This window comes from Quercus lobata, chromosome 8 (genome assembly GCF_001633185.2).
Source record: "Quercus lobata isolate SW786 chromosome 8, ValleyOak3.0 Primary Assembly, whole genome shotgun sequence".
Lineage (NCBI taxonomy): Eukaryota > Viridiplantae > Streptophyta > Magnoliopsida > Fagales > Fagaceae > Quercus > Quercus lobata.
The window spans coordinates 32,636,464-32,650,827 of record NC_044911.1 but is presented as its reverse complement, the minus strand read 5'-3'; the positions used below and the strand labels follow the sequence as shown (position 1 = coordinate 32,650,827).

The 14,364-nt window shown below is 40.8% G+C and overlaps 1 protein-coding gene across 1 annotated transcript; it reads left to right on the top strand.

Annotated features, from left to right (window-relative positions):
- Positions 1–3,986: 3,986 nt before the first annotated feature.
- Positions 3,987–4,502, top strand: LOC115956749. The gene has a single exon (XM_031075045.1). The coding sequence runs from the start codon at positions 3,987–3,989 to the stop codon at positions 4,500–4,502; it is 516 nt and encodes a 171-aa protein (XP_030930905.1).
- The last annotated feature ends 9,862 nt before the right edge of the window (positions 4,503–14,364 follow it).

The following is a 14,364-nucleotide window of genomic DNA, read 5'->3' as shown; positions in this document are numbered from 1 at the left end:
AGAGAGAGAGCAAGAAGGAAAATCACAAATTCAAGCAACTTCAATGAGTATCAATTATTCTAGGAAAGTCCTACAAATATAATGCTTCATATCAATTATTTAGTTGATAAAATTTTGTTACAAATTTAGTTGTAGCTTAAAACTACAACTCTCACTAAAAAAATTAGCATAACTATTATAGGGATAAGGGTCCAAAATCATATGTTAGGTCTTGGCCGAGAACGTTGATTGGTCTGGGGACGAATAAATAGTAGTAAGGGTGTTAAGCTCGGAGTCCCATAAATAACATGTAGACAGAAAGGTTGAGAAAGGTGGTCCGAGGAGGAGTGTCTCCTCTGATAAACGAAGCACAAATCGAATGCATATCCTGTCACTCAAAGTGACCTTCCAGAAAACTCCATTGATAGGGGCGTGCATTACAAACGTACTGGAAGAATAGGAGTCATGAAATATCTAAGAGAAAGCTGCTGTCACCACATTGAATGCTCTGCAGCTAACTTTTTAGCTGCATTTATATGGAGAAGACCCCTGAATAGTGTTGCATTGGCTATCCCAACTCACAAAGGGCTAAAGAGGGTGTCCGATGCGACAAGCAAGGTTTTGAAACCTGGACCGGACCGTACGGTCCGACCGGAAAAACCTCCAACCGTTCATGTTTACGGTTCGTTAAGCCTCAAGAACCGCTCCATGGGAAAATAGCAGGAACTCGTGAGAACCACGGTCGGATCTCACGGTTCTGAGAACCGTGATCAAACCGCTTCTCACGGTTCCCTGCTTCCGTGAATCTGAAACTCAAAAAAAAAAAAAAAACAAACAAACACAAAAAAACAAAAGAAAAAGAAATACAACTCTGCTGGGAGTACATCATGTCTTCAGAAACATTGCAACTGCCATCTCCAGAGAAACACAACATGTCTTTATGTTTCTTCTTCTTCTTCTCTCTTTAGAGTACATCACGCAGCTCCCTCTATTCAAAAATTCTTCTCTTGGGCGAATCAAGCTTTAAATTTCGGCTTTGTTCTCCACCGGTAATGTGTGTGTGATAGGGTGAGAGTATGAGAGAAAGAGAATGAGAAAGATAGAGCTAGAGATGAAGAAAGAAAAACAAAAGCAGAGAGGACACGGTGTGGACAGTGGAGGAGGAGTTCTTGAAAAATAAAAACATGATGAGACTTGAGAGGAGTGGGTCAGTGGGGATGGGGATACGTGTGTGGAGGAAAAAAAACAAGAGAATAAAAAAGAAAAGAAAAGGAAAAGAAACGTATGGACGGAAGGGGAGGAAGTATAAAGAATAAAAAAATAAAAAATCACAATTAAATGTTGCTATAATATTTTTACAATATTTCATAATAAATTTTAAATAATAGATTGTTATTAATTAATATTTGTGAGTAAAAAAATAATTTCAATGGTGGGTTTAAATTAAAACTAGTAACAATTTTTTACATAAATTTTGTTGTGAAAATATTGCTAAAAATGATGTAGACTTACTGCTTCGGGAGACTTCTTCTTTGCTCTGCGTGCTTGCTTGCTGTCACAATCTACTGCTTGCTTGCTGTCAAGCACTTCCTTCTTCTTGGGGTTTGTTATTTATTTAACTTTGACCATTTTTAAATGCATGGAGTCAGATCTAGCTTTTGATTTTTTTTTTTTTTTTAATTCATGATAAATGGTGAACAAAGGACTATTCAGATGGGCTTGGGAAAAAAAAAAATGATCCACAGTCAAATGGGCTTGGCCATGAGCAAATATCTAATTTGTCTCTTAACTATTTTATTGAGTTTCATAAAATAAAAATTATTGGGTACTAAAGTATGTTTGTCATGACTTAAAAATAATTTAGAAACTCAATAGCTATTTATGTTTTTTTAGAATTTAATAATTTTTATTTGTATTATGAAAGTTATGTTATAAAAAATACTATCTATATTTGTTTTGGACTATTTTAGTTAATTTTTCTATTTTTTTTTTTAATTTAATGTTATATATATTTAAAATAATTATTAAATTAATTATGACGTCATCACGGTTCGACCCCGGTTCGACCTCGGTTCGACCTTAAAAACCTTGAACCTCTCCCTTTTACGGTTCAATGAACGGTCCGGGTCTGAAAACCTTGGCGACAAGTACTCAAGTAGTGGCTTAAATGATTAACAAATGGAGGGTCAAGATCATTGGAAGGGAGATATATAATGTAAGAGACCCTTGACAAAGAGGGGATTGGAAATTTATAAGAGAAAGTACTGTAGCAGCTTGAACCATATTTGTAACCATTCTCAATCAATATATATTAGAACAGACCTCCTCGAATTGTGCTGAGAACCAATTTACTTTGAGAAATCCAGTCCATTTCTGTTCGATTATTCTTTAAACTCCATTATTACTGTTGTCCTATTCATTAGAACCTAGTTTTCCAACTCACTCTCTATAAATTTATTGTATTGGGCTTATTGAGCTTGAATCCAATTATACCTTGGGCCTGAGATCCAAACGCGTCCCTACAATTGGCGCCATTTGTGGGAAGAACTTGTGTGATAGTGAGTGCAACGGTTAACTATGGTAGGATCAGGTCCTCATCAACAAGAATCCACGAGGTCCCAACGACAAGATGATTTCCTCAATCTTAAACGTTGGAGAGATCGAGAGGGTAGCGTGCACACTACACATACTAGTAGAAGCCACTCTCAAGTTGGAAGTCACGTCTCTCAGAAGCAGAACAATAGAGCCATGCAAAGGGAGATTGACCATTTAAAGAAGGAGTTACGCCATGCATGGCGAAAGCGAACCCCCTCAAACTCTGATGGTTCCTCTGATGATGGAGAAGATACTAGTTATAGATGAAGGTAAAAAACCCCACCTAGTGAATCTTTCTCCTATGGTGAGGAGCACCATCACAAACGAAGGTATAGAAGCCCGCCTCGCAAAGGCCTGGGAAATAACGCTATGAGCAAGGCGTTGAACCAAATTTTCAAGTCGCCCTTCAGCACAAGATTGAAAAGGTAAAACTTCCTTGGCGATTCAATTAGCCAACGTTCACTATCTACAATGGTTGAACGGATCCTGTGGAGCATGTGAGCCACTTCAACCAAAGAATGGCCATCCATTCCAAGAACGAGGCCTTGATGTGTAAGGTGTTTCCATCCAGTCTGGGACCTATGACGATGAGATGGTTTGATGGCTTAGGGGCAGACTCCATAAATTCCTTCAAAGGGCTCACTCAAACATTTGGCTTTCGTTTTATTACTTGTAGCAGGGTTCTTCGGCCCTTGGGTTCCCTACTGTCCTTATCCATGCGAGAGGGGGGAAACCCTGAAGACATACTCAGATAGATACTAGGAGATGTTCAATGAGATAGATGGTGACTTTGATGATGTAGCCATCAGTACTTTCAAGGTCGGCCTCCCAGCTAAGCACGGTTTAAGGAAGTCTTTGACGAGAAAGCTTGTCACCAGTGTGCGCCAACTCATGGACCGGATTGACAAGTATAAGAAGGTCGAGGAATACCAGCAACAGGGGAAAAGTAAGGCTAAGGTTATCCCTCAGGAGAGGAGGGATTTAGGTCGGACCGATACAATAACAATCGAATTCAAAGGGACTTTACTGGGTAGTCGGGGCCTGCCAATGCCCAGGTGGTTAATGCGGTATTCCGAGAACCGATGCATCAGGTCATGGAGAAGATTAAGAATGAGCTGTTCTTCAAATGGCCATACAAGATGGCAGGAAATCTCTTGAGGCGCAATCAGAGCCTTTATTGCCAGTACCACTAGGACCAGGAGCACACTACTGAGGACTGTAGAAATTTGTGGGATCATCTAGACCAGCTGGTCCGAGAAGGAAAATTGAAGCAGCTTTTGCATCATTCCAGTGGTTAGCAGAGCCAAGAAAATTTAGAATTCCGGAGAGATGCTTCTTCAAGACCTCATTTAGGCACGATAAATGTCATCTTTGCTGCCCCAAGGAGGATCGGTTCTTGTCCCTCCAAGGTGATGTCTGTGGCTTGGTTGTCCACCGAGGATGCTAATCCGGAGCCGAAGAGGGCTAGAGTTGATATCCAATCGGCACTAAGTTTTTTGGATGAGGATAATATCAAAACCATACAGCCTCATAATAATGCTTTAGTGGTCATGCTTAGGATGGGGGGGTATGACGTGAAGAGGGTGATGGTGGACCAATGCAGTGGCGCTGAGATTATGTATCTTGACTTGTACAAGGGGCTAAACTTGAGACCCGAGGACTTAACAGTCTACGACTCTCCTTTGGCGAGTTTTGACGGAAATGTTGTCGTTCCTAAGGGTCAGATCAGACTACCCATGCAGGCTGGTTCAGTAGTGGTAGAGGTGGACTTCATCGTGGTGGACGCTTATTCCCTCTACACGGCCATTATGGTCAGACCCTGGTTTCATGCCCTAAGAGCTGTCTCTTCTACTTTGCACCAAAAGGTGAAATATCCATCGAGGGGCCAAATTGAAAAAATTGTTGGGAGTCAGTCCTCGGCTAGGTAATGCCTGGTGGCTACCATATTACATCAGCCCGAAATTAAGTCCTCGACCTGCTGAAAGGGGCTTATAGCAATTAAAAGCTCCAGTGTTGCCTGTCTATGGATCAGCTGAGGAGCGAAATGTGAAAATTTAGAGACGGTTGTTGTTGGTGATGATCCGGAGAAGTTCTTTCAGGTCAGAGCTCAGCTTCCTCCTCAAGAGAAGGAAGAACTAATAGAGTTTCTTAGGAGAAATGTTGATGTGTTTGCATGGAACGCCTACAAAGCCCCAGGGGTGGATCCGAGCTTCATCTGCCATTATTTAAATGTTAATCCATCTATCACCCCCCCCCCCAAGAAGCAACCACCTCAGCGCTCATCCAAGAATCATTCTGATGTTGTCAAAGATGAGGCGATGAAGTTTAAGCAGGTAAGGGCTATCAAGGAGGTATTCTACCTTGAATGGCTGGCCAATACTATGGTGGTGAAGAAAAAGAATGGGAAGTGGCGAGTGTGTGTAGACTTCATAGATCAAAATAAAACTTGCCCAAAAGATCCCTTCCCTAGACCTAGAATAGACTAGTTGGTGGATGCAATTGTAGGCCATCCTCGGATAAGCTTCTTCCATGCCTTTCAAGGGTACCACCAGATACTACTAGCCCTAAGTAATCAATAAAAAATAGCTTTTGTCACTCCCACTAGAAACTACCATTACAAAGTGATGCCATTTGGTTTGAAAAATGCAGGGTCTACCTATCAAAGGATGATGACTAGGATGTTTGAACCATAGTTGGGCAAGAGTATTGAGGTCTATATAAATGATATGGTAGTGAAGAGTAAGGTAGTGTCCGAGCATGTGGGAGATCTCGGGAACATTTTTGAAATTCTGAGGAAACACAAATTGTGCCTTAATGCTTCCAAATGCTCTTTTGGTGTGGGGTCAAGCAAGTTTCTGGGCTATATGGTAACTCATTGGGGAATTGAAGTTAACTCGATTAGATTAAAGAAATTAACAGTTTACAACCACCTCGGAACCCCAAGGAAGTCCATAAGCTAACCAGAATGATTGCTGCCTTGAACCGGTTTATCTCCCGGTCAACGGATAAATGCAGACCTTTCTTTCTGTTGATGAATAAGTGGAAGGGATTTGAGTTGACTGAGGAGTATGCTTTGGCCTTCCAGCGGCTTAAGGAATATCTCTCTCGACCGCCTATTATGTCCAGTCCTCAGGTGGATAAGGTCCGATTTGCTTATATTGTTGTGGCCCCTCATGCTATAAACTTGGTGTTGATACGAGTCGATAGCAACACATGAAGGCCAGTTTATTATGTGAGCAAGTCACTACATAAAGTCGAGGTCCGTTATCTACCACTGGAAAATGCCATTTTGGCAATGGTGCATGCTACTCGTAAACTCCCCCATTACTTCCAAGCATACACAGTTGTTATCCTAACTCAGCTTTCGCTCAGAGCTCTACTTTGAAGTGCTGATTACACGGGGAGGATTGCTAAATAGGGCATAATCCTAGGAGCTTTTGACATCAAATACATGCCTTGTACCTCTATCAAGGGCCAAGTCATCGCAAATTTGGTAGCCGAATTTGCTGAATCCCCATTGGAAGTAAAAGCAGGGAAGTGAGGCATGAATGGAAAATTGGTTGGCATGATCTCCCTACAAGATCCTTTATCCTGGAGAGTATACGTTGATGGTGCAGCAAATCAGAAGGGGTCCAGAGTGGGGCTAGTTCTAGTATCCCCCGAGAAGATTACTATTAAGAAATCATTAAGACTGGACTTCTCAGCCACAAACAACAAAGCTGAATATGAGGCTCTATTGGTGGGGAATGACCATGGTGCAAAAAATGGGCGGAAAGGTAGTAGAGATATTCTCTGATTCGAGGCTGGTTGTGGGCCAAGTTCAAGGAGAGCTGGAAGCCAGAGATCCTAGAATGCAAGAATATTTAAGCTAGGTTAGACATTTACAGTTTGAATTTGAATCTTTCAATTTGTCACAAGTCCTTAAGAGTAGAAATACACACATGGACTCTCTTGCCACACTAGCAACCTCCTCGGCACAAAGTTTGCCTCGGGTCATACTTGTTGAGGACTTGTGCAAGCCTGCGATGGTGAGAGGAGATATGGTCTAGATCCATCAAGTCAGGGTAGGGTCGAGTTGGATGGACCCTATAGTTCTATTCCTTAAGGAGGACATCTTACCCGAGGAGAAGTTAGAAGCAGAAAAGGTGCGAAGGAAGGCTCCTCAATTCTGGTTATCCGAGGACCAAAAGTTATACAAGCGCTCCTTTTTAGGGCCATACTTGTTGTGCGTACATCCTGAAACATTAGAGCTACTCCTTAAGGAACTACATGAAAGAATTTGTGGAAGCCATACAGGAGGTAGATTTTTGTCTCATCAAGCCCTCACTCAGGGATACTGGTGGCCAGGTATGCAAAAGGAAGCACAGGAATATGTTAAGAAGTGTGACCAATACCAAAGATTTGCACCAAACATTCACCAATTGGGAGTCCTCAACCCTCTGTCCAGCCTTTGGCCATTTGATCAATGAGGCCTAGATATTGTAGGTCCTTTCCCTAGAGCAGCAGGGAATAAGAGGTATCTACTGGTCAGCACAAATTACTTCACCAAGTGGGTTGAAGCTGAACTGTTGGCCAACATCAGGGATGTAGATGCTAAAAGATTTATTTGGAAAAATATTGTTACTCGATTTGGTATCCCTCACACCCTCATCTTGGATAACGACCTGCAGTTTGATAGCAAGGTCTTCCGGCAGTACTATTGTGACTTGGGGATTACCAATAGATATTCCACCCCATCTTACCCCCATGATAATGGACAGGCTGAGGCCGTCAATAAAGTCATAGTGAATGGACTTAAGAAAAGATTAGATGATGCGAACGGAAAATGGGTAGAAGAGTTATCACACGTCCTTTGGACATATCAGATTACGCCTCACAAGTCAATAGGAGAGACACCATTTTCAATGGCGTACGGGGTCGAGGCCGTTATTCCTTTGGAGACTAGATTCCCAACACTGAGGATGAGTTCTTTCACTTCGAACAACAATGATGAGCTGTTAGGGAAGAGCCTAGACTTAATTGAGGAACGAAGAGAAAATGCAATGGTCCAATTGGCCTATTATCAACACAAGCTCAAGCAAGAGTATGATGCCAATATGAAGTTAAGGCCATTAGCACCAGGAGATTTGATGTTAAGAAACGTTTTGGGTACTACTAAGAACCCAGCTTGGGGGAAGCTGGGGCCTAACTAGGAAGGACCATATCGCATCACTTCAGTGGCAGGAATAGGCGCATATTATCTGGAAGATCTAGATGAAAATACTGTACTCCGTCCCTGGAATGTAAACAACCTGAGAAGAACCTTAGTCATGCCTAGCTCTTCAGACCACATACCTTGGGTAAATTGATATCTTTTAATCATTGTACTATGTGTTAAACAGAACCTTAGACATGCCTGGCTCCTCGGACCATATGCTTTGAAAAAATTAACACTCCACGATATCTTTCTAAGTATTAAACAAAACCTTAGACATGTCTGGCTCCTCATACCACATGCTTTGGAAAAATTAATACTTAATGACATCTTTTTCAATAATTAAACAAAACCTTAGACATGCCTGGCTCCTCGGACCACATGCTTTGGGAAAATTAACACTCCATGACATCTTTCTAAGTATTAAATAGAACCTTAGACATGCCTGGCTCTTCAGACCACATGCTTTGGGAAAATTAATACTTAATGACATCTTTTTCAGTGATTAAACAGAACCTTAGACATGTTTGGCTCCTCAAACCACATGTTTTGGGAAAATTAACACTCCATGACATTTTTCTAAGTATTAAATAGAAGCTTAGACATGTCTAGCTCCTTAAACCACATGCTTTGGGAAAATTAATACTTAATGACATCTTCTTCAGTGATTAAACAGAACCTTAAACATGCTTGGCAACTGCATGCTTTGGGGAAATTAACACTCTATGGCACCTTTCTAAGAACAAAACAGAACTCTAAATATGCCTAGCTCCTCGAACCACATGCTAAGTTGACATAACCTTTATTTTCGTAAGTACCAGAATGGGTCCCAAGTCACACACGACTCCTCGGATCAGTAGCTTTAAGTAAGTTAATGTTCTTAGATATTTATATAAGTGTTGAGTAGAATAAGGGTTGTTTGCCCTATCTATCCTTTACAATATATATTATTCATCTCCATAAGATTCAGCCTCCCTTGCAGAAGGCCTAACTCTCAATACAAGTATATGATAATTCTCTTTATTGCTGGCACTTGTTCAATTTATTTGAATTAGCAGTAATACAATACTATTAGCTTTTGTTAAAGTGTGAGTAATAACAGTCCATTATTGTTTGCAATCTTGGTTAATACTGATAAGAGAATAAAGGTTACAAGGAAAAAGAGAGATTCATGAAACAAAAGGTAAAATTTTTTCATTGATCAAAAGGATAGTCTATTACAAACAGTGGTGAAACACCACAACAACAACCAAAAAAAAAAAAAAAAATTACATGCAGAAAGATAATAATAATAATAAAGAAAATAAAATAAAATTTTTTATAGCTAGGCCTTTGCTTGTGGAGGGTCCTTCTTGGGATCAACTGTCTCGGATTGGGAATCCCCAGTCTTGGACTTAAACTCTGCATTCTTAGTCTGGGAGACCACATCTTTGATTGTGAGAGCATCCTCGGAGTGTTTGGCCTTCATCGGTGGCTGAGCCTCCTTACCCTTCCCAGCCCCTTTGGAGACTTCAGCATCAAGAGGAGGGGCTTGGGTGGTGGGGAGTTGCTCAGGAGGAGGAAGCATTGCTGGAACTTCTTGGATGTCCTCTGGGAAGAAAATGTTCTCAGCCCTCCTCAGTTCAGAGTCAATAGAGACTCTCGCCTAGTTGAGCGCTTTTGCCCATATCTTGCCGCAGTAGTCCCTGCACACTCCTGCCACCTCTTCTGCCAACCGGGTCTCCGTGTCCTGCACCCCACATTCATAAGATGTCGTCTCTGTGGCCTCAGAAGTTTCCTTGGCCACCCGAATTGCATCCATGGCTTTTTGCAGCTCAGCCTTGAGATCCAAGACCAGCTGTCTCTAGGTGGCCAAGTCTATCTCGGTTATGTGAAGCTGTTGGCGCTGGTCCTCGGCCTGGGTCTCCAAGCTCTTTAAGCTAGCCTCGGCACTTCGACGTGCCCTCTCCGAGGCAATCAACTTATTGGCCAGCTTAGTCTGCTCTTGCTTGAGAGCCCCCAAGGACTTTTTAGCCTCAGTGCGGGAGTGCGCCTCAGCCCTAACCTGGTTACAGGCGTCCTTGACCCACTCTTCAACCACGAAAATTTGTTGGGTAACCTACATAAAAATAATGGAGGAATCCCATGTAAAGAAGAGAAAGAATGAGAGAGCGGCTAAGTATTTAATTCAAAAATATGTTAGATTACTTACTATGGCAAGGTCCCTCTTCAGGGACAGGAAGCAGTCGGGCTGCTTGAAGCACCTGAGAGCATCCATATCTCTAGGGAGGAGAAAAGACTGCTCTAGGGTTTCAGCAACGTAGCCTGAATGCCCCCTCTGGAAGTTTTGAATTGAAGCGTCCCAGGGGATGGCAATGCCGTCCAGCTCCAGTTGGGGATCCCAGGTGCATTGCGTTCAGTACACCTTGACCCCAAGGGAGTCCTCCCTGCTCTCTAAAGAAGAGCCCCTTTTATCTCTAGCAGTTTTTTGCTACTTCGGGTCCTTTAGAGGGACGATCTCCCCCTCCTCAATGTCCTTCCCCTTCCTCTTCTTCCTTTGTAAGTTAGGATTGGGGTGCAAGCCGAGAGGAGAGGGAAGAGGCGGAAGGGGAGGATTGGGAGGAAGTTGAGTTTGTGGGGCATCCTTGGATGATGACCCTTTCCTCCCAGCCACTAAATCTTTAAGGCCTCTCCTAGGGTTCAAGGCCATCTCTTCCTCTTCCTCAGAATTGGTGTCGACCCAGGCGACTACATGCCTTGGAGAATGGGCCGCGGAAAGTCTGTCAAATTCAGTTTCGGAATCCGAGAGCTCCACAGGCCTTTCTAATGCTCCTTCTTCTTCTTCAAGTTAGAATTGATCGATCTCGGCCTCGAGGGAGAGACGCGAGGAGGCTGTTTCCTCTCTCGGAACGGCTACTTCTTGTGGGGAACATTGAAGAGGAAGTTCAACTGGAAGGAGGTCTTCCCGAGCCAAGAAACCAGGTCATGAGACGTTTATCCGGTGGATTCTAGGATCGCCTGCCCTTATTGCTTGGCTCGCGTACTAGAATGCGTTTGACAAAGGCTCGAAGTCCAATACTAAATGGATGGCTCGTAGTTGCCCATCTTCACTCACAAACCTTGTTGAAAGCCGCGATGTTGACAAGACTGGGTCTGGGAGCAACGTGTGCTTTATCTGCAAAAACATTCGAGGAGTAAACCATGGTCAGATTAACGAAATCCATCATCGAAGTAAAACAAAGTGTTAGAAAGAAAAGATGGTAAAGCTAAAGGAGCTAAATCCCATGCCGAGGGACCTAAACCTAGAGTACCCCACCTGGATCTCTCTCCCAAGTTAGGCAATGAAGACCGTTGTGTCATTCTCCAAAGGCAATCAAGTAGTCATCCTTCATGCCTTTGTTGGACTTAGGAAGACACGATATCAGTCTAACAATGTCGGACTGAGACTTAAGGCAATATCCCTCATCAGAGCTTGTGGCACTCATACATATGAACGACATCATGCCACGTGAGTCTCAGGCCCATCTGCTCGTTGAGAGCATCTACGCTACCCAAGACCCTAAATAGGTTAGGGGCGCACTGATAGGGAGTCAACCTATGGTTAATCAAATAGTCCCGGGTCACCTTACCCATAGGAAGTGTTATTCCTTTTCTATGAAAGCGATCATAGTAATGATAACCTTCTATTCCTTTTGTGACTATTTGGTCAAGAGCATAATACCGTAGGGCTACTCTCTGTGAAATGTGATACTTAGCTCTAAAACCCTTCATACTGGCAGGAGAGTCTACGAGGTGTTTGAACTTACCCATTTGGTTGAGCTAAAGGGAAAGGGGTGAAGTTTCTAAGGAAAGGTAACAAAGAATAAAAGGTTGACGAGAAAAAAGCTTAAAGATGTAGAAACTTACGAGAATAGACACGTATATTGACCCTTGAACCTTTGAAAGATTCAAAGATTTTGTAAGAAAAGGACTTAGGAAATTTGAGAACTTAGAAAGCCTTGAGGTCTGAGTGTTTGAGATCTTTGAAGAGCTTGAAGACTTGTGAAAATGAAGAAAATTGATTTCCCCGGGTGCCTTATATAGGGGGTGGAATTAAGTGGGAGTTATCCCGCTCAAAATTCAAGGAGAAATGTCAACCGTAGGATCTGCGTCTCACTGTTGGATGCGGGGAACAGAGTGCCGCCTGGAGCAATTAATGACGCATTGCAGGCTCCAAAGCGTTAGTGACGATTATGGGGCATGCAAAACGGTACTCTCACACGTGTAAACCAAGGAAATGAATGGTCTTGACTCTTAAAAATCAAAACCCCACTTTTTCTCCTCAGATAAGAGGGAAAAACCGGAGTTTTAAGGGGCTATTGTAGGAATAAGGGCCCAAAATCAAATATTGGGCCTTAGCCGAGAACGTTGATTAGTTCGAGGACGAATAAATAGTAGTAAGGGTGTTAAGCTCAGAGTATCATAAATAACATGCAGACAGAAAGGTTGGGAAAGGTGGTCCAAGGAGGAGTGTCTCCTTGAATAAATGAAGCGCTGATCGAATGCATATCCTATCACTCAAAGTAACCTTACAGGAAACTCCATTGATAGGGCCGTGCATTACAAACGTACTGGAAGAATGGGAGCCAGGAAATATCTAAGAGAAAGCTGTTGCCACCACATTGAATGTTCTACAGCTAACTTTCTGGCCGCATTTATGTGGAGAAGACCCCTGAACAGTGCCGCATTGGCTATCCCAACCCACAAAGGGCCAAAGAGGGTGTCCGATACAACAAGCACTCAAATAGTGGCCTGGATTATCAACAAATGGAGGGCCAAGATCATTGGAAGGGAGATATATAATGTAAGGGACCCTTGACAAAGAGGGGACTAGAAATTTATAAGAGAAAGCACTGTAGCAGCTTTAACCATATCAATAACCATTCTCGATCAATATATATTAGAACAGACCTCCTTGGATTGTGCCGAGGACCAATTTACTTTGAGAAATCCAGTCTATTTCTGTTTGATTATCCTTTTAACTCCATTATAACTGTTGTCATATTCATTAGAACCTAGTTTTCTAACCCACTCTCTACAAATTTATTGTGTTGGACTTGGATCCAATTATACATTGGGCCTAAGATCCAAACGCGTCCCTACAACTATATATTTTAAAATTTTAATTGTTGGGTTGCATGTTTTTTATGTTTTATGTTCTTAACACACGTGACAAATTTCATACCAATAGAATATTATTTACTCTTCGCTTCATAAACTTATTTTTTATGCTCATTTTTATATTACAAAAATTTGAAATTTAAATATTTAATTGATGACATAACTATTAATATTTAATTTTCTAAAATTTTGCAAGTAGGAAAGATATAAAAAGAAAATGTAATTCAATGGTGAATTTGTCAAAATTCATATCCAATAAAAAGATATTGAGTGGAATTGTAGTCTTAGACTATAATCAAATTTGTTGTCAAATTTTGTCCTTATTTAGTCACATGAATTTTTTAATAAGTCATATAACTTGTTTAAATAATACACATAAAAAATCATATTAGTAGGTTGTAAGAGATAACTCCAAACTGATTCGAAACTAAACTTTTTCTATCTAAATAAACACTATAACTTAAATGTTTTTACCATTTTACATATCTATACTAATAATTGATAACTACATTACAATCAAATTTATATTGAATTATTTAGATAGAATGATTTCGTCTATCAACTTATAATATTATATCTATCAACCATATATTGTAAAAACTAAGGAATTTTAACTTAAATCTATATTTAATTTTTAGTTTTTACTACAAATAGACTATTTATAATTTTAATAAATTTAAATAATATTTTGATATATTATGAACTCAACTACAAACATATACAATCAAATCTCTGGTTTATATTCTTCTCAAAATCAAATCTCTAGTTTATATAAATATATGCTTTTTGCATGTATACATATAAACATATAATATTATATATACTTGAGCTGGTTCATAATTGCATCATCTTTAAACTTTCTTTTAATAACTGAACCTAATCTAAGACTTAAACTAGACTAGCTTGTTAAATAAACAAACTTAAATAAGCTCTTTCTTGAGTCAAGCCAAAACACTAAAACCTTAGACACCTTAAGGTAGTGGAGTGAGTGATAGTGGGTTAAAGCCTTGGTTCAAATAAAGCCATGACACCAAAACAAGATACAGAGAAGCTTTAACAATTCCTAAGTTTTGTGAATTTTTCTGTCTGTAAACTTATTATTGGAATAACATTGGCACTTCTTTTGGGTAGTAATGGTACACAATCACAGCTTACACATGATCCTGAAAAGAACTGAAGAAACTTCAACCATATAACATTTTTTTAAAAGAAAAAACCTCAACAATATAATATTAGAACATGTGAAAATACTTAGGTCTGCAAATGAACAATCCAAGCCTGAGAACTTATTGTGTCGAGGATCAATAAAGAGTCAAAGACGTCAATTTTAAATCCCAGATATTATTCTGGGCTATACTGACTCGCATCAGCGTTAAGGTGAGAGCAATCACCCCCCACTTAAGTTCAAAACAAACAGAAACGTCCGCATAAAACTCAAGTATTTTTAGGATATTTTC

Coding starts and splice junctions, on each gene's coding strand:
- LOC115956749 (XM_031075045.1), top strand. CDS start 3,987: ATGTCTGTGGCTTGGTTGTCCACCGAGGATGCTAATCCGGAGCCGAAG.